Below are 20,313 nucleotides of genomic sequence, written 5' to 3' on the forward strand. Positions count from 1 at the left end.
CACACACACACACACACACACACACACCCCATCCATCCGTCCGCTGGAAAACAGGCGATTCGATCAGTGTCAGGAAAACAGAGCCGCCTCCAGCCAAGAGCTTCTCGGAAGTTCCTGTCATTTTTCCCTCCCTCCCTCCCTCCCTCCCTCACTCCCTCCCTCCCTCACTCGCTCACTCCCTCTCTCTCTCCCTCCCTCCCACTCTCCCTCCCACTCGCTCAATTCAACTCTCTCTCTTTCTCTCCAGTCTAATGCAGGTAAGAGAGTTTGAGCGCTCCGTGCATCCATAAACCCATCAGAAATTTACCAACATTACTACATCTCCAGCACTTTCTGCAAACCAAAAAAAAAATCAAAATCAAAGCCCATTTCATGACTGCATAAAGAACGACTAACATGAAGCTGCAGAAGTGCGAGAACAGAAACACAACTTTTAGCTCGCCTCAGTCTTGAAACATGGATTTTTGAATCGTGAATCATTTGTTCAAATCAAGAACTGACTTAAAACTGTAAAAAAAAAAAAAAAAAAAATTATATATTTAATTATATAATTAAAATATATATATATATATTTTTTTAATATAAAAATGTATTTATAGTTTTAGAGTTAGTTTAAGTAAAATAAAAACTATTAATACATAATTAAATTATTATAATACATAAGTTATATTTTTAACATGTAATATTAAAAACATATACATTCTTAAAAACTAAACCTTTACTTCTGTGAATTACTGAAGGAAATTCTATGAATGGGCTTAATTACAGAATCAAATCGAACTGAATTGCATCAAATCAAATCATTCTGAATTTGCAAAAATCATCCCTGAAAACCTACGAATTGTGAGTTAAATTGATTCAGTGTTTTCCCAAAGATTCACATCAATGCGTTTCCAATAAATCAGCCAATCAGAGCTCGATATCGTCAGCTGCTCATGTTTAGTGTTCAAGCGATATATCCGCTGATATTTTTTATTTATCAGTGTCATAAGCAAGACTGATTTTAGAAAATGCCATTTACAGAATTTTAATTTTAGGTTTTTACAGATTTAAATCATTTTTAAATGAACAAGTAATTTTAGTAAATATTGCGTAAAATAATTATAAAATATTTACATTTAATTAATTAATATTACACTTTTTTCCAACTGCTTACACACAAGATCTGAAAGCTGTCACACAAACAGCAGAAACGCACACCAAATCTGCAAAACATACACTAATTCTCAGCCTTTGACTCAATTTCACAAAACACTTTTTGAAAAACACAGCAGTTCTCGATGCAACACACAGGAATTAATATTATGGCAAAAGTGTTTGCTTTTGATATTTTGAATGCAGTGCTTCATTTTGCAAGAGATGTGAGGCATTTTGTATTTTGTGTGCAATTCTTGGATTTGTGTGTAAAAAGAGGCAAAGTTTTGATTTATTATAATTAATAATAAATATAAATTAATTCATATATTTAATAGCACATATATCTCCTTTCATCAGACGAGATAAACTCATCGAGATAAACTTGGATGGCGTGGATTCAGCAGACAGGAAGAGGAAATCAAACCAATAGCTGGGTTTATAAGTAACTTGGACGGAGTCCAGCAGTCGTTTGCTTCCGTCTGTAACGAGGACACGCATGTCAAACAGACGGGTTAAATATTGATGGGATCCTGTTAGCTCCACCCTGATCCGAGCGAGATGCGTCCAGACCTGCCGCTGAGCCAGACACACACACACACACACACACAGGAGCGGATGGTTCTGTTTGTTTCAGGGATGCACAACTTGGCCAAAGTTTCGTGATTATAAACACACTGGTTTGTAGCTCAAATAATTGTACACCTATAGTGACAAATTACCAAACACACACACACACACACACACACACATACATACACATATATATATATATATATATATATATATACACACACACACAGTCAAACCAAGATTGATTCAGACACCTTCAACATTTCTCACATTATATCACAGTTTATTGCTATAGTTTAGAAAATGGTAATAAAATATGAGAAGAACTCAGAGTTAAACTGCGTCAGAACACATTGATCTTGATAACATCAGATAACTTTGATAGAAAGGTATGTAATGAATTCGGTTGAATAGCTGTCAGCTGTTAAATTTAAGAACACAATTAGATAAAACCAATTTAGCTCAACTAATTACCAAGCAATGCTTCATTGTGTTCAGTCTGTGTGTAAAAAGATCACATTAGCAATTAAAGAAAAACACTTCAGCAAAACATGATCAGCTCAAAGCGTCTGAATCATTTTTGCTCCCAAATTTTTTTTAATCAATTTTACTGGTAGTCAACTATATGAAGAATTTATGGGTGTAATATGTCACAGTTTACTGTATTTTGCTCTCCTCACTTACATGAATGAACTATAGTGCCCTGCACCCACTAGTAAAAAAATATCAAAAATATAATTTTTGGCTTGACTAACATTTTAAAATAATACTATAAAAATAATTTTAAAATAATTAAAGAAATAAATAAACAAAATAATTTATTAAATACATTTACATATAAAATGTAATAATTACTACTAAAATTCGAGGTTGGTTGTGCTTATTTGTAGGGCTGCACAATTTGGCCAAAAGTTTGTGATTATATATTATAATAATAATAAATTATATAAACAAACAATACTGTTTTAACATGTTTATCTATCTATCTATCTATCTATGTATCTATGTATCATGTAAAATAAAAAGCAAACTACACTCGACTCCGAATCATGCAGTGCATTTATTTAATGAAATCAGAGGCTTTGTGATTGGAGTCGTATCCTGACGGTTGGGTTTTGTGTTGTGGCAGAAGGGCCGGTCTGAAGCTGCCTCAGCTTGAGTGTGTTCAGTGACGTCAAACTCAACCAGTGCGGCACGCTGGAACAAAAGTGTGTGTGTGTGTGTGTGTGTGTGTGTGTGTGTGTGTCTCAGGTTGTTGTATAGAGCATGTAGGAGGTATGTGTGTGTTAGTCACTATTTCCAGGTGAGTTTTGTCTTTGTCGAGGGTGTGTGTGTGTGTGTGTGTGTGTGCGCGCGTCACTCACGCAGGTGTGCAGGCAGTCTGGTTGGTTCCTCTTCTGTCCTGGCGTTGGCTGAAGAGGGCGGGACATGGCCGGGAGAGGAAGTGGAATTTGGCAATGGGCTCGCGGACGGACTGAAAACACTCCTCTCCTGCTGAACACACACACACACACACACACACGGGTTACTACAGACACACTAACAGAGTGCTTGTACTGCTGATCACACACACTCTCACACACACACACACACACACACTCATGTCTGGTTTGCTATCCTTGTGGGGACATTCATAGGCGTAATGGTTTTTATACTGTACTTACTGTATGTGCTATTGTCCTACACCAACCCTACACCTAAACCTACCCCTTACAGGAGACTACAGGCATTTTTAGATTTTCGAAAAACTTCATTCTGTGTGATTTATAAGCTTGTTTACCCGTGACACGAGTCCCCATGAGTCTGTGTGTATTCAGGTTTAAGTCCCCACCTGAATAGAAAAACAGGTACACTCACACACACACACTCACACACACACACACACACACAACTCTGTATAGCTATCTTTGTGAGGACATACATTGACGCAATGCAATATCCAGCTCCTGACCCTAACCTTCAGAACTAAGTGCCTCACCCAAACCCTCACCCTAAACCTACCCTTTACCCGATTATAACCTGACCCCTAAAACCAAGTTTTGACTCTCAAACAGGCCTTTAAAGGGGTCCCAGAAAGTGAGGACCGGCCAAAATGTCCTCACTTTACAAGATTGTCCTCACTCCGATGGTCTAAAACTCAAACCGGCCCTCACAAAGATAGCTGAACAAGTGCGCACACACACACACACACACACACACACACACTCACACTAGATCAACGAGCACAAGCAAACAGTAATAAAGTCCTGAATTTCCTTCAGAGTTGTTTTGCTCAGAACGAACACGGAGAGACACGTGAAGCTGCTCACTGACCCCGCAGACAGGTCAAAGGTCACGCAGAGGTCATGCAGACACATCAGCACCTGGACTCACTATCTGACAAACATTGTCCGCCTCGTTTTTAACATAAGAGCGGGAACTCGAGTGTTCTGAATGAATAATAATTTTAGTATGATTATCTAGTTATTCATCTATAGAGGCTAATGAATATTAAGTCTCATAGAAAACAGCTGACGTCTGTATTGCACAATAGTGTGAATATGATTAATGAGAGTGCTGATGATGCTCGGCCCTTGAAGGGAAATCAAAGACATTTGAGTGTTCTTCAGCTGCTGTGATTTCCGGTCCAGTTTCCTGCTGATTTTCTCTTGGTCCATATATAGCGCTACGGTAGATTTCGCACTGAGAACTGAAATTTCCAGCGTAAAGCCAAGGGAAGCACAGAGCGGTTTTCTGGAAGCTTCCTCAAACGCCATCACGTCCAGCACCCTGTGCAAATGAAAGCATGCAAAAGCGATATCGGCTCATTTGCATGCGGCTGCATTGAACAAAGCCGCTCTACCCGAGCGTGGATGTTTCTACAACTGTCAGAAAGCTCTCGGCGGTTGCGGGAACACCTGGAGACGGAGAGCAAAACATGCAAATCCCAAACACATCAGGTTTGCATTAAAAACGCTCATTATTATTATTATTATTATTATAAGCATAAAATAAGGTATAAGGTGCATCAATAAAAGCAGCGAGGAATATGACAGGCTGATGCTATCAGATGCGTTGAAGTCGCGATTAAATGAAAGCGGCGACAGAGCGTTTCTTCCATTGTGATGCACATCAACAGAAACACTTACGATGCTATTACGAGAAAATAAATCGTTTTAATGACACATTATCTCTTTATGATAAAAAAACATTTTTTAACGACGTAGGCCTTACATCTGATTATTACAAGAAAATGTATGACATTAACGATACATTATGTCTCACTTGCAATTGCGAAATATCTCGTTACTACGAGAACATATATTGCTAAAAATACAAAAAATCTTTTTATTACGAAAAAAAAAATAGTTTTAGCGAGAAAATACTTCATTTTAACAAAAATATCGCTATTGCGAAAAAACATTGTTTTCAACAACATGACATCTCGTTATTACGAGAAAACGTCATTCTAACAAAAACAACATTTTAACAACACATTATCTCATTATTATGAACAAAACATCATTTTTAACAACAGCATTGTTAAAATTTAATTTTAGTGAGAAAATGTGTTGTTTTAAATGACATTATCTCACGGTTACGAAAAAATTTTTTAACAACACAACATCTAGTTATTATAAGAAAATGCCATTTTAACGAGAAAATATATTGTTTTAATGACACACTACCTGGCTATTATAAAAAATGTATATAGTTTTTAACAAAAAAAAAAAACCTTGCTATTACGAGAAAATATCATTTAAACAAAAATAAGAGTAAATATAATTATCGACACATTATCTCGCACTTACAATAAAAGCATTTTAGCGACATAACATTATTACGAGGAATAAAAATAATCGACATTATCTCGCATTTACAAAAAAAAAAAACGAAACATTTTAGTGACATCATTATTACGAGAAAATATAGCCTATTGTTTACATGACATAACATCTACTTAAGACATAATTGGAAAACAAATATAGTAACGGGTTATCGACCAAGAAAAACTGTGGGCGGGACCTGGTTCTGTGCATCACTTGCTGATTGGATGTTGAGTTGTGGAGCGTATGCACATGATTGGAGAAGTCCTGCACACATCAGCAGACTAAAGTTTCACTGGAAGATCCATTTTGATTAAACGCTACAAAGTCCAAACACTTAAAAAAAATAAAATAAACAAACACTCGTGAATGAATGGTTTACAGTAAGACTTACTATAACGTGCATTTCAAAATACGCTGACAGTGCCTATAGGTCCTTCAGGACCAGAACCACTGTAGGCCAGGTGTGACGCTTCACTGCACGAACAACATATAAATAAATGCACGAGCAACAGTGCAAGAAGCCACTGAAGGATGTGAACGCTCACTAACAAGGTGCCATAAGGAAACTGCATTTGCAGCGCGGTCAAAGAGCAGCGCTGATAACAGCCGCGTTCCCAGCGCAAAGTCTCGCCTTCTGCTCGCTCCCTGTTACTAAATAACCAACGCGAACTAATGTTATTGTCAGACGATGTCTGTGCTGCTGCCGCTTCCAGACCAGGTTAAAGTCCCCCCAAACTCGTCCTCAAACTCGCTTGTGAACTTTTCCCACTGATGGCTCCAGGGAACGCATGAATCGTTAAAACGCCACCGCGAATCGCGTGCATCGCGCAAATGAAGTCACAAGCGAGCAACTCGCAGCAACAGATGATCAGCGTCAAACGCGCGCGTCATCCCACCTTCCGCGTTATCATTCTAGACGAGAAAGAAGAGGCAGAATTACCTTAATAATGACCTGCGAGGGGGAATCGGACATGTCTCGTTGAAATTCAGGAAGTTCTTCTGTTTCCACTTTCCTCTCCCTTGTTCTTCCGCGAAATAAAGCGCCTGGATAATAATGTTCCCCTCGCGACGCGCAGGCGATTTTAACGCGCTCGCGCATCCATTGGCCTCGCCCCGCGCGGAATTCTTCAACTTCTCCGTGTTCTTGTTTGTAAAGGCGCAAGCAGGCGCTACATTGCGGCAGCGCGATGGTTAACACCTTCCTGGAAGCGTCGCTCGCAGGAGCGCGACGCAGCGCGCAGCGCGGAACCTCATTGATCCGGACGCTTCGCGGCGAAGTGACGTGAATTCCAGGCAGCGCGCTGCGCCTTAAAGGGAAACGCGACGCAGGAAATCAGCGCGGTGGGCGTTTGCGCTCGTCAGGCGCGGTGGACGGCGGCCTTTTTGAACGGACACCGGATCAGCGCGCCGCTTTATCGCAACGCTTCTGCGGCGCCGCGTCAAATCCGGAACCAGCTCACAATATTTCACAATACCATTCTGAGTGTTCAAAATATTGCAAAACATACGCTTTATTCTGCGCGAGCGTTGACTAATCCAGCCATACATAAACGTAGGTACAGAAGCGCGATGATATGATCACGTGATCTTATTAACTGTACATTTACAATCTTTACATTGTAATGTTTGACTTTTTCTTCCCTTTTTTCCCCCAACTTTCTTTCTTTTTATTTAGAGCTAAACACATAGTGTGCATACAAGAGTACATATAGGCTAACCATCTATATCTACAATACAAGTTTAGCATCAATAACAAAATTAAAAAAGTGCCTTACAAAATATTACCCAGGATTTATTAAGTTACACATGTTTTGGAAAGATTTAAACCCATTTATTTCATCTTTTATCACTGTATCTACTCAAGATTATTTTGGAAAGATTTAGAAATCTATATAAACTGAGATTTATGATAGAGATTTTCTTTTTCATTGGCAGAATGATATTTTGAAAAGTAAAGCACAATATATTGTTCAATTATTAATATTTTTTTTTTTTTTCTTGGCAAGTACCATGTGTATAAACAGAAGTGAAAATTTTTTCACTTTCAGTTTTTGACTTTATATATAAACCTTCTGGAACAAACTAAAAAATATATATATATAAATATATATATATATATATAAGGCATGTTTGGTTTGGCTTCCATATAAATGTATACATAATAAAAAAAAATGTTGTATCAAACTGCAACAAAGTTCTTATTGCTTTTAAGTTTTTAAGTTCTTTTTATGCACATGGTATTTGCCTAGTAAAATAAATAATTGATAATATATTGTGCTTAATTTTTCAAAATATCATTCTGCAAAAAAAAAAAAAAAAACACATAAAATACACAAATCATACATCTCATTAATATAGATTTCTAAATTTTATAATAATACTATAATTAAATAATATAATAATACTCTTGAGTATTGACTAAACATATTTCATAAATCCTGTATATTTTGTAAGACACTTATTTAATTTTGTCATTGATACAAAACTTATTTTCGCTGTTCATAACAGTGGGGTATGTTGTCACATAATATTCATAAATTGAATTGCTGGACTTACAGTGACATCTAGTGGCGCAAATGGTTGTAAACATAGTTCATTTCTTAAATTTATGAGTAAAATTTGAGTTGGACATTTGACTTTGAGCTTGTTTTCTGAAACTGGTGTCATTTTTATTGTTTTGTTAACGACCTTTCACGTGACTGATAACAATGATTTTCGCTTTAAGTTGCATATTATTTTTAAATATATTTTAATATATTTAAAATATATTAAAATATCAATCATAATGAAATCAAATGAAAATGCAAGATTTTAGCAAACGGCTCTTATTTAGATAAACACCTGCTGGATAATACTGTTATTACACACATTATTATTGCAGTTCAGACCGGGGCTAGTTGTCACACGTTTTATTTTTATTTTTTTAAATTTTTTTATTATTAATATATATTTTTAATCAGTTTTAACCTATAGTTTAAACACACACTTTAAATTTAAGACTACAAAATAGCTACATTTCCACAGTTGTTGCCCGCAAAAAGTCCAATATAGGTCTGTTCACAAGAACAAGGTGTATGATATTTCAGTGTTTTTTTTTCAGTTAATTCCAGAAGGTTTATACTGTATATAAAGTCACTAATAAAATGAAAAATTGTGTTTGAAAATAGCCCACTTCTTTTTATACACACGGCATTTGCATAGTAAAATTATTTATTTATTTTTTTCATTGAAAGGTATGTTGTTCGTTTTGTACATACTGTTCTTTTCTGTTTGTTATCTTTTATACTGTATTCTTTATTATTATTGCAAAAAAAAAAAAAGTAACATAAAAAAAAAATTGCCTAGTAAAATAAATAATTGAATAAATATTGTACTTTATTTTCAAAATATCATTATGCAAAAAAAAAAAACCCATCAAATACACAAATCTCATTTTTCGATTTATATAGATTTCTAAATTTTATAACAGGCTAATGCTATAATTCAGTAATTAATAATTAAATAATAATTGAGTAGACACAGTGACAAAACATCCTGGATAATATTTTGTAAGACACTTCTTTAATTTCACCATTGATTCAAAACTTATTTTCGCTGTTCATAACAGTGGGGTATGTTGTCACATAATATTCATAAATTGAATCGCTGGACTTACAGTGACATCTAGTGGCGCAAATGCGTCATCACACAAAAGCCTCGATTCTTTTATTCCACAAAAGTTAATAAAAGAACAGTTAGTTAAAAAATAATAATAAAACCAACAACAGTCACGTGATCTAAACATGGCGACCTTCATGTCAAATTAAACAGCTTTTAATAAACCACCGATGTGATATGTACATGCTTGTAAACATATCTTTAACTTCTTAAATTCATGAGAAAAAATCAAGCTGGACATTTGACTTTAAGCTTGTTTTCCGGAACAGCTGTCGTCTTTATTGTTTCGTTAACGACCTTTCACGTGACTGATAACGATGATGTTCGCTTAAGCTCCTCCTCTATGTTTAAGTTTCGTTTTCCATTCCTCAGGAATCAGTTTTATTTCCCTGTCGGTCCTAAACTCGGTTCTGCAGAACTGGATCTGTTCAGCATGACGGACGCGGCGATCGTTAAGAAGATCTGCGCTCATAATGGATCTATAGATTACGACGCGTTAACGTCAATATTCGGTCTGTACGATGAAGCCATGGATTCGGTCGTCGGTAGAAGTGAATCGTTTACGGTGGCGTTCGTGAACGGACAGAAGAAAGTGATCGCCAGAACCAAAGTTCGCTTGTGTCGAGCCCAAAACTGTTCTGGGTGCTCGAATCTGCATCTGTGCAAGTGGTTTCTGTTCGGTTCCTGCCGCTTCGACCGAGGAAGGTGTGTGTTTACACTCGAAACATATCAGATGGGTTATTTTTAAACCATATTACTGTCGACAAAGCGTTCGGAATCATTCGGAGTCGCATTACTTTTGCTAATATTTATTCAGTCTATATACAGTATTAACTCTCTACTGCACACATCATGTTATTATCTTTAAAGTCTGAAAATATTCCATTAATTAGTAGATAAATAAAAAAAAAATTTTTTTTAAATGCTCTGACAAAATATGTTATATATATATATATATATATATATATATAAATATTAGTGCTGTCAATCGCATTCAAAATAAAGGTTTTTGTTTACATGTTATATGAGTGTGCACTGTGTATATTTATGTATATAGCATGTATATAATTAAGAAAAATATGTTATGTTTATATATTAAATGTATTTATGTATAATATAAATATATACATGTAAATATTTTCGAAATATATGCTGTATGTGTGTGCATTTATATACATATATTATGTAAACAAAACTTTTATTTTGGATGCGATTAATCGCTGTCAAATGATTATTCGCATCCAAAATAAAAGTATATATTTATGTATATATTTTAAGAAAAATTTATATATTAAAAAATGTGTTATGTTTATATATTAAATATATATTTATCTGTAATATAAATTATATAAATGTAAATATGTACATGTGTATATGTAAATATTTTCACAATATATACTGTATGTGTGTATTTATTCACACATTCAATATTTATTCAGTCTATATACATTATTAACCCTCTACTGCACACATCATGTTATTATCTTTAAAGTTTGAAAATATTGCACTAATTAGTAGATTAAAAAAAACAAACAAAACAATATGCTCAGACAAAATGTTATATATATATATATATGCTGTCAATCGTGCTGTCATACGATTAATCACATCCAAAATGAAAGTATATATTTACATTTATGATATTATTATTAATTATTATTATATTATTTATAAATGTAATGTAAGTATATATTTATGTATATATTTTTAGAAAAATTTATATATTTAAAAAATGTATGTTTATATATTTATCTGTAATATAAATGATTAAATATTTATAATTTTATTTGTTTGTTTGTTTTCACATTATACAGACTCGAAAAACACAAATAACTAACCCCTCCCCCTCCCCAAACACCAGACCTAAAGACAATATATATATATATATATAATCAATCGTCCATAAAGAGAAAATAAAAAGCATGAAGTAAAGTTATAATGCAGGTTCCCTTTCTTTTACATTGCCATGTTGTGTGCTTCCATTACTAAAACAAAACCTCTGTTTTCTCTTGCAGACGAGGATGTCGCTTCAGTCACGATCTGCTCTCAGGTCAGAATGCATTAGTTCTGACCGCTCATGGTCTGGACACACTGGATGTAAAGGAGCTGTGCATTCTTCTTATGCAGAGCGATTACTCATTCCTGCCAGCGGTGAGTATTTCGCACGTTTTACTCTAAGCATAGAGTTTTGAGCTGAGGCTGAAAATGGTGCTTGTTTGTCAGGTGTGTCATTCGTATAATAACGGCACGGGAGAATACGGCCGCTGTCCGGACGCCGAGAACTGCAGGAGGCTCCACATCTGCGAGAAATATCTGCGAGGCTCCTGCGACTGCACTCGCGCTCATGACTTCTACGAGCCGCATCCGCTGAAGACGCTGCAGGACAGAGGCATCCCCGCCGAACTCATGGTCATCATGAAGGATCTGTACTCCAACATTGAAGCCCTGAGGCATCTTTCCAAGGCACCTTCAGCTCCAAACGCTGCGGGACCGAACCCCAGAAGAGGTCCGAATGCACAGAACCGGAGACCGTCGAGCGGTTTTAACGCAGGCAGAGGACAAGAGGCTCAGAGGTTTCCACAAAACAACATGGGTAATGCATACATGATTTTATGGCAGCTCACTGAATAAAAATAAAAAAAGGTAATTGTAACTTTTTATTTCACAATTCTGATTTGAGTTACATTTTGTCAGAATTCTGTGATGTAAACTCAGAATTTTGAATTATAAAGTCAGAAAAGTGAGAAATAAACTTGTGACTGACTTTTTCTCGCAAATGCCAGTTTAGATTTCTTCTCGCAGTTGTGACGTTTTTCTTGCAATTCTGACTTCTTTTATCAGAGTTGTGAGATTTAAACTTGCTGTTGTGAGAAAAAAGTCAAAATTGCAACATAAACTCGAAATTCGGACTTTTTTCTTGCAAATGCGAGTTTATATATTGCGATTTTGACTTTCTTGCAATTTTGACTCACAATTGCGAGTTAGAATTTGGGCATATAAACTGGAAATTGTGAGAAAGAATTGCATTTTCTCAGAATGCATGATATAAACTAGCAATTCTGACTTTATATCGCAATTCTGACGTTTTTCTGACTTCTTTTCTCAGAATTGTGAGATAAACTTGTTATTTTGAGAAAAAAGTCAGAATTGCAACATAAACTCGAAATTCTGACTTTTTTGTCGCAAATGCGAGTTTATTTGTTGCAATTTTGACTTTCTTCTCACAATAGCAAATTTATATCTCACAATTTTGACTTTCTTGCAAGTTTAACTCACAATTGCGAGTTAGAATTTGGGGATATAAACTTGCAATTGCGAAAAAAAAAGTCAGAATTGTATTTTCTCAGAATGCGTGATATAAACTCGCAATTGTGAGTTATAAAGTCAGAATTACGAGAAAAAACTTTTTTCTCAAAATTGTGAGATATAAACTTGCTATTACGAGAAAAAAGTCAGAATTGTGAAATATAAACTCGCAATTCTGACTTTTTAATCACGAATGTGAGTTTATATATTGCAATTCTGACTTTTCTCTCACAATTATGGCTTTTCTCAGAATTGTGAGATAAATTTGCATTCGCGAGTTATAAAGTTAGAATTGGGGGACATAAATTTGCAATTGCAAGAAGTCAGAATTGCATTTTTTTCAGAATTGTCTGATGTAAACTCGCAATTGTGAGTTATAAAGTTTATTTCTCGCAATTCTGACTTTTTCTGAACTTTCTCACAATTGTGACATTTTTCTTACAATTCTGACTTCTTTTCGCAGAATTGTGAGATATAAATTGCTATTGTGAGAAAAAAAGACAGAATTGCAACAAACTCGAAATTCTGACTTTTTTGCAATTTTGACTTCTCACAATAGCAAGTTTGACTCATAATTGCGAGTTAGAATTGCGGGAAATAAACTCACAATTGTGAGGAAAAAAAGTCAGAATTGCATTTTTTCAGAATGCGTCAAAAAAACTTGCAATTGTGAGTTATAAAGTCAGAATTGTGAGAAACAACCTCGCACCTCTGACTTTTCTTGCAATTTTGACTTCTTTTCTAAAAACTGCGAGATCTAAACAAAAAAGTCAGAATTGCGACATTAACTCACAATTCTGACTTTTCTCGCGAATGCAAGTTTATGCATTGCAATTCTGACTTCTAACAATTGCGAGTAGAATTAGGTGATAAAACTCGCAATTGTGAGAAAAAGTCAGAATTGCATTTTTTCCGAATTGCGTGACATAAACTTGCAATTGTGCGTTATAAAGTCAGAACTGTGAGAAATAAACTTGCAATTCTGACTTCTTTTCTCAGAATTGCAAGATATAAACATCATATTGAGAGAAAAAAGTCAGAAGATATAAACTTGTTATTGCAAAGTCCAGTTCTGAGAAAAAAAGACAATTTTCTCGCAATTGTGAGATTACATTACGCAGTTTTTAATTTTTTTCCTCAGAATTGAGTTTATATCACGCAATTATCACTTTCTAACTCGTAATTGCGAGTTTATATCTTGCAATTCTGAGAAAAAAAGTGAGATAAAAAGTTGCAATTACCTTTTTTATTTTATTCAGTGGCAGAAACGGCTTCAATATGTTTTAAATATGAGAAAGAATGCAATTTTAGGAAAAATTCAGTCTGAAAGATGCTTACAGATGTGTGTTTGTCTCTTCTCAGAGAAAACGGAGATCTGCTTGTATTTCATCAAAGGACACTGCAAGCATGGTGGTAAGAACGGCATTACTCTGTGCTCGTGTGATTCACAGAGCTGTGTTTAGTTTGAACACAGCTAAACGCTTGTGTTTCCAGTCTCATGTAGGAGGGAGCATTCCAATCTGCCCTATAAATGGGAAGTTAAGGAAGGATCCGAATGGAAGGCAATTCCTGACAACGAGGCCATCGAGAAAGATTACTGCAATCCTGCAAGAACATACAGGTGTGTGAAAGAAAACACATGGAGTATGTGAAATGAAATCACTGGATTAGTGTTGTTTGCCCAGCACAGTGCTAGGATGATGGAGGTGGTTGCCAGGGTGTTGGTATGCTGATGTTTGAAGTGTTTTTTGTGTGTTGCTATGCGGTTGCTAAGGTTTTTGGAGTGGTTTTAGTTTGTTGCGATACGGTTGCTAAGGTTTTTGGGGTTTATTTAGTGTGTTGCTATGCGGTTGATAAGGTGTTTGGAGTTTTTTGTAGTGCATTCCTATGTGGTTGCTAAGGTGTTTGGAGTTTTTTGTGTGTCGCTATGCAGTTGCTAAGGTGTTTGGAGTGGTTTTAGTGTTGCTATGCAGTTGCTAAGGTTTTTGGGGCTTATTTAAGTGCATTGCTATGCGGTTGCTAAGGTTTTTGGAGTTTTTTTAGTGCGGTCCTATGTAGGTGCTAAGGTGTTTGGAGTTTTTTGTGTGTTGCTATGCAGTTGCTAAGGTGTTTGGAGTTGTTTTAGTTTGTTGCTATACGGTTGCTAAGGTTTTTGGGGTTTATTTAGTGTGTTGCTATGCGGTTGATAAGGTGTTTGGAGTTTTTTTAGTGCGTTGCTATGCATTTGCTTAGGTGTTTGGAGTTTATTTAGTGCGTTGCTATGCGGTTGCTAAGGTGTTTGGAGTTTATTTAGTGCGTTGTTATGCGGTTACTAAGGTTTTTGGAGTTTTTTGTGTGTTGCTATGCAGTTGCTAAGGTGTTTGGAGTGGTTTTAGTGTAGCCATGTGGTTGCTAAGGTTTTTGGGATTTATTTAGTGCGTTGCTGCTATGTGGTTGCTAAGGTGTTTGGAGTTTTTTTTTGTGCGTTGCTATGTGGTTACTAAGGTGTTTGGAGTGGTTTTAGTTTGTTGCTATACGGTTGCTAAGGTTTTTGGGGTTTATTTAGTGTGTTGCTATGCGGTTGATAAGGTGTTTGGAGTTTTTTGTAGTGCATTCCTATGTGGTTGCTAAGGTGTTTGGAGTGGTTTTAGTGTAGCTATGCGGTTGCTAAGGTTTTTGGGGTTTATTTAGTGCGTTGCTATGCGGTTGCTAAGGTTCTTGGAGTTTATTTAGTGCGTTGCTATTCGGTTGCTAAGGTGTTTGGAGTTTATTTAGTGCGTTGCTATTCCGTTGCTAAGGTGTTTGGAGTTTGAGTTGATTTGCAGTTGTGTTTGAAGTGGTTTTAGTTCTATTGCTATGCAGTTGCTAAGGCGTATATACAGTGGTTTTTAGTGCATTGTTTTGCAGTTGCACATTTCTAAATGTTATGTTTTTGGTTGATAATTATTTTAATTTCACCTTAATATTAATAAAACTGTCTGTTCAGGCAGTGCATGAATATTTAGTGGTTTGTTGAGTGTTCTGAGGGTTTCTCTGTCTGTCAAAGCTCTGGAATGAACCCGGTTTATTTCGATACGATGATCCAAGGCTCTCTCAGTGTGCGGCGTCTGTCGACGGTTTCGTCAGTGCTCCAGCCCACCTTCATCCTGACCACCGAGTGGATCTGGCACTGGGAGGATGAGTTTGGGAACTGGATCCAGTATGCTACAGCGGTAAGTGACTTTTTGCGAAACTTAACTATACTTTTCAACATCTGATGTTCTGGTTTTCTCTTTATTGATCAGGACGGGGGTCATAGATTGTCCTCCATCTCCACCGCTGAACTCGAGCAGAAGTATCAGGCCGATAACAATGCTGTGGTGGAGTTCACAGCCGGATCGCAGACGTACGAGCTCAGCTTCATGGGTAACCTAAAAAAAAACATTGTACATTTAGGGGTTGTGTGATATATATATATATATTTGCAAAAAAACCAAACAAAAACACGTCTTGAGAACCCAAAAGCATTGAAACCTACAAAATGTTTAGCTTTCATAACTTGAATTCAGGGTATTTGAATTGCATTCTAATAGGCTTAATCACACAAGCCTGTTAGAATGCACTTAAAACACCATGATAATTTAAATCTTTTAGGTTTTGTTTGTTTTTTATATTTATAAGATATAATAAAGTTAAGTAATTTAACACAAGCAAGTGTTGTTTTCCTGAATATCAGCACGTGAGCGATGGGACATTGATTTTATACAGCAGTTCAATAAACAAGAAATTAATATTGAGGGAGTTACATTTTTATACACAGTATTGTATGTTTTCCAATGAAAATAGTTCCAAACTAACACTGCAGTGTTTCTTTCCTAAATGAATCTGTTTTTGAACAAATCATTTGAGTCAATGATTCAATGATCTATTCATGAAGAATAGATTTCTGAATGAATCAGCCGTTTTGAATGAATCGTTTAAATGAATCACTCATTAACACAGGAACTTGCTGCCACCTACTGGCGCTTTTAGTGTCGCATTTACTTATCCATGACAGACCTAAACCTGCACAAAAACACACTCAGCAAAATATTGTCAATATCGCACACATACATTATACTTATTATAGTCTTGACGAAGCTTCACGCAGCTGTTGTCTTGATGCCGTCTGAACTAATCTTGCTCTTCAGATATGATCCAGACAAACAAAAGCTACACAACCAAAAAAGTCGTCAGGCGTCGTCCCAAATTTGTGTCAACGGCTGATGTTCGAACAATCAAGACAACGTAAGAAAACACTCCTCATTCTCTCTGAACTCTCTGAAACCTGTATGACGGAAAAAACCCTTCATGTCTGTTTTTAGTAAAAGGACGCCCAATAATTTCAAGGCTCTGCCGGAGCACTGGGATAAAGCTCTGACTCCTGAAACCGGATACAAGGTGAGTGGAATCATTTCTGGGTGACTTTCATGATTTTACGTGGATCTCTGTTTATAGTGTTCTGCGCTGTTTTACACAGAGTGTGACGCTGCAGACCACTTCAGCTGAATACATCAAAGTCAAAGAACTGTTCAATCGCACCATGGTCGGCTTCAAAATCCTGAAGATTGAGAGGGTCCAGAACAAAGCATTATGGGAAGTTTATCAGTGGTAAGTCCATAAGACATGCACTCACTGGAACGTCCAGATCAATTACAGCACGTCTGACGGTTCGTGCCACTTATAGGCAAAAGGACTTCATGAAAAAGCATAACGGAGGCAGAGACGTGACCGAGAAGCAGCTCTTTCACGGCACTGACAGCACGCATTTAGATGCCATCTGCCACAACAACTTCGACTGGAGGATCTGTGGAACTCACGGCACGGCCTACGGGAAAGGTGCAGTTCAGATACAGTAAAACAGTGTTTAGTTCAACCAGAAATGAGGATGTGCTGGATGAGCTTGTTTCTTCGTCAGGTTTGGAGAAATGTGCATCAGTGTCTCAGCAATGGATGCTCTGCAGTGAATGGGTGCCGTCAGAACGAGAGCTGATTAAAACATCACAGCACTCCAGTCCATCAGTTAACATCTGGAGAAGACAAACGCTGAAGTCTTCTATCAGCCAAGAAGTTGACTGAGGAGTTTATATAGAGTTTGGTTGCGTATGTTTCAATGCTGAAGAACACTAATCCCATAAACCCCCAAAGCAACGTCCCATAAACCTTGAGTTTCCATAAACATTCTGTCTTATCTCTTATTCATGAAGACAAACAGCCCTTGAAACACAGTCATGAGACTAAACAACAATAGAAAACTGATATAAAAACAACTACCGTATAATATAAATGACTACTCACTAAATTAATCAATAAAATGGGTTACATGATTATATGATTAAATTGAATAATCAAAATGATAAATTATAAATGAATGAATATAAAAGAAAGAAAGTAAAACACAACACACATGTGATTGCTCGCTTGGAGCAAAACACACACAGGCTGCATTTGAGGATCCTCCGATCCTTCGTTATGGACTCGTATTTTAGATAAATATGTCTTAAAGATGGATTTGTTTGTTATAAACACACAGCTTTTGTCTTCTCAAGATGTTACTGGAGTGCTGTGGATTATTTAGCTGGTTGTAACTGGTCTCTAGCTGATTTTTGTATTGAATCAGCTGGTTTTTACCTTGCTTTTATCTGTTTTTTTTTCATTTACAATGTTAAATCACGTTAAAAACATACTAGCGGCATGCTAATCATGCTAGAAACATGCTAATAACATACTAATTATGTTAGCATGTTAGCAACATGCTAGTTGTGCTAGCAACAATCTAGTAACATGCTAGTCGTGCTAGCAACATGCTAATCGTTTTAGCAACATGTTAACAACAGGCTTATTGTGTTAGCAACCTGCTAGCAACATGCTAATCGTGTTAGCAAACCTGCTAGCAACATGCTAATCGTGCTAGAAACATACTAGCAACATGCTAATCATGTTAGCTACCTGTTAGCAAACATGCTAATCGTGATAGAAACATGTTAACAACATGCTAATCTTGTTAGAAAAATGCTAGCAACATGTTAATCGTGTTAGCAACCTGCTAGCAACATGCAAATCACGTTAGAAAAATGCTAGCAACATGCTAATGGTGTTAACAACCTGCTAGCAACATGCTAATCGTGTTAGCAACCTGCTGGCAACATGCTAATCGTGTTAGAAACAGGCTAGCAACAATGCTAATCGTGTTAGAAAACATGCTAGCAACATGTTAATCATGTTAAAAACATGTTAGAAAATGCTAATCGTGTTAGAAAACATGCTAGCAACATGCTAATCATGTTAACAACCTGCTAGCAACATGCTAATCGTGTTAGTAACCTGTTGGCTACATGCTAATCGTGTTAGAAACATGCTAGCAACAATGCTAATCGTGTTAGAAACATGCTATCAACATGCTAATCATGTTAACAACCTTCTAGCAAAATGCTAAATGTGATAGAAACATGCTAGCAGCATGCTAATCGTGTTCACCAAATGCTAACAACATGCTAATCGTGTTAGCAACCTGCTAACAACATGCTAATCTTGGACTCTCGTTCTGACAGCACCCATTCACTGCAGAGCATCCTTTGCTGAGACACTGATGCAGAGACACATTTCTACAAACCTGATGAAGAAACACACTCATCGTAATCTTTTTGGTTGAACTATTCCTTTAAATGCACAGCTTAAGAGATGTTCTTGAGAGCCCAAAATGTGTCTCTGTTTGCAGGTAGTTATTTTGCCAGGGATGCCAAATACTCTCACAGCTACACCAAAGACTCAGGCACTCGCTCCATGTTCGTGTGTCGCATTCTGGTTGGCAGCTACACCAAAGGTGAATCCAGCTACCTCCGGCCTCCATCCAAAGACGGAGGAGACACCGTCTTCTACGACAGCTGTGTGAACGACGTCTTCGATCCGTCCATATTTGTCGTGTTTGAAAAGCACCAGATCTACCCCGAGTATCTGATCGAGTACAGAGACTCCAGCGGGTTTGATTCAACAATCCGTCCTGCGGTGGCAAGACCAACAGTGCCAGTGAGGAGACATGTTCCTGTATACAGCAACACAAACGCCTCCCTCTATAATCCCTCCACAACCTCATTTTCTTCACACCCTTCCTCCTCAAACACCTCCTTCTATAAGCCCTCCTCAAGTGCCTCCTCCTCCTCCTCCTCCTTGTATGCTTCTCCCTCACGATCCTCTTCCTCATATTCCTCAACTTCTCCAAAGTCTTCAAAGTCGGAGAATCAGTGCACCATTTCCTAACCGTATGATCAGGCATCATGTGATCACATTAGAGGAAGCCAGTAAAAAGTTAATACTGATAATCAAAAGTAAAAAAAAATAAACATTACACAATAATCAAAAATGGCATATGTGTCTTATACTCTCAGGTGAAACAGGAGTAGCGACAAATCTTTTCTTCTTTATTCTGACATGCATCCAAATGTAAGATTATTGAAAAAATGTTGGGCGGGGCTTGGTTCTGTGTATTAGTTGTTGATTGGATGTTGAGATGTGGGCGTGGCTTTAAACGTGTATGCAGATGAGCGTGAGCTTGCAGGGGCGGGGCTTAAGAGGAGGAAATGACTGAAGAAGATTTGATGAAATAGTCTAAATGTAAAAAGAAACATATACACGTATGAATTGTTAGAGCTATGCATTTGGAAAACAGACGGTGAATTTTAATTTCATGCCAGCTTTAATGGCAATGTGTAATTTGGCTTGATCTTTACTTGGATCTTTGTAATAATCTCAATATTTGAGATACTTGTCACAATAAAGCTTTCCAATACACAACTTAAAGGAGATTAAGTTTTTTTTCTTTCTCTAATGACCTTTTCCT

The 20,313-nt window shown here is 36.6% G+C and overlaps 2 protein-coding genes across 3 annotated transcripts in view; one reads left to right on the plus strand and one right to left on the minus strand.

Annotated features, from left to right (window-relative positions):
• etv6 (ETS variant transcription factor 6) overlaps nt 1-6,951 on the minus strand; it is a 25,844-nt gene extending 18,893 nt beyond the window's left edge. Inside the window, exons 1-2 of one of the 2 annotated variants that reach the window (XM_058774386.1) lie at nt 6,457-6,951; nt 3,072-3,198 (exon numbers count right to left, since the gene is read on the minus strand). In XM_058774386.1, coding sequence (XP_058630369.1) covers nt 3,072-3,198; nt 6,457-6,615 — 286 coding nt within the window. In that variant the 5' untranslated portion in view covers nt 6,616-6,951. Of the gene's footprint in view, nt 1-3,071; nt 3,202-6,456 lie in introns of both variants that reach the window. The other variant, XM_058774385.1, reaches the window with a different exon arrangement.
• A 2,569-nt stretch (nt 6,952-9,520) lies between these two features.
• On the plus strand, nt 9,521-20,267 carry LOC131539684 (protein mono-ADP-ribosyltransferase PARP12-like). The gene is made up of 12 exons (XM_058774377.1): nt 9,521-9,878; nt 11,189-11,324; nt 11,397-11,766; nt 13,842-13,892; nt 13,974-14,100; nt 15,505-15,670; nt 15,743-15,863; nt 16,628-16,724; nt 16,802-16,877; nt 16,957-17,087; nt 17,164-17,315; nt 19,195-20,267. Exons 1-12 carry the CDS (start codon nt 9,607-9,609, stop codon nt 19,731-19,733), a joined length of 2,238 nt encoding a protein of 745 aa, XP_058630360.1. The 5' UTR covers nt 9,521-9,606; the 3' UTR covers nt 19,734-20,267.
• The last annotated feature ends 46 nt before the right edge of the window (nt 20,268-20,313 follow it).

The sequence above is a fragment of the Onychostoma macrolepis genome, chromosome 04 (assembly GCF_012432095.1).
Source record: "Onychostoma macrolepis isolate SWU-2019 chromosome 04, ASM1243209v1, whole genome shotgun sequence".
NCBI lineage: Eukaryota > Metazoa > Chordata > Actinopteri > Cypriniformes > Cyprinidae > Onychostoma > Onychostoma macrolepis.

Excerpts from the sequence above, each read along its gene's own strand:
- LOC131539684 (XM_058774377.1), top strand. The coding sequence starts at position 9,607 with ATGACGGACGCGGCGATCGTTAAGAAGATCTGCGCTCATAATGGATCT. Across the intron at positions 15,864-16,627 it reads GTACGAGCTCAGCTTCATGG|ATATGATCCAGACAAACAAA; the intron begins GTAACCTAAAAA and ends CTTGCTCTTCAG. Across the intron at positions 16,878-16,956 it reads CTCCTGAAACCGGATACAAG|AGTGTGACGCTGCAGACCAC; the intron begins GTGAGTGGAATC and ends TGTTTTACACAG.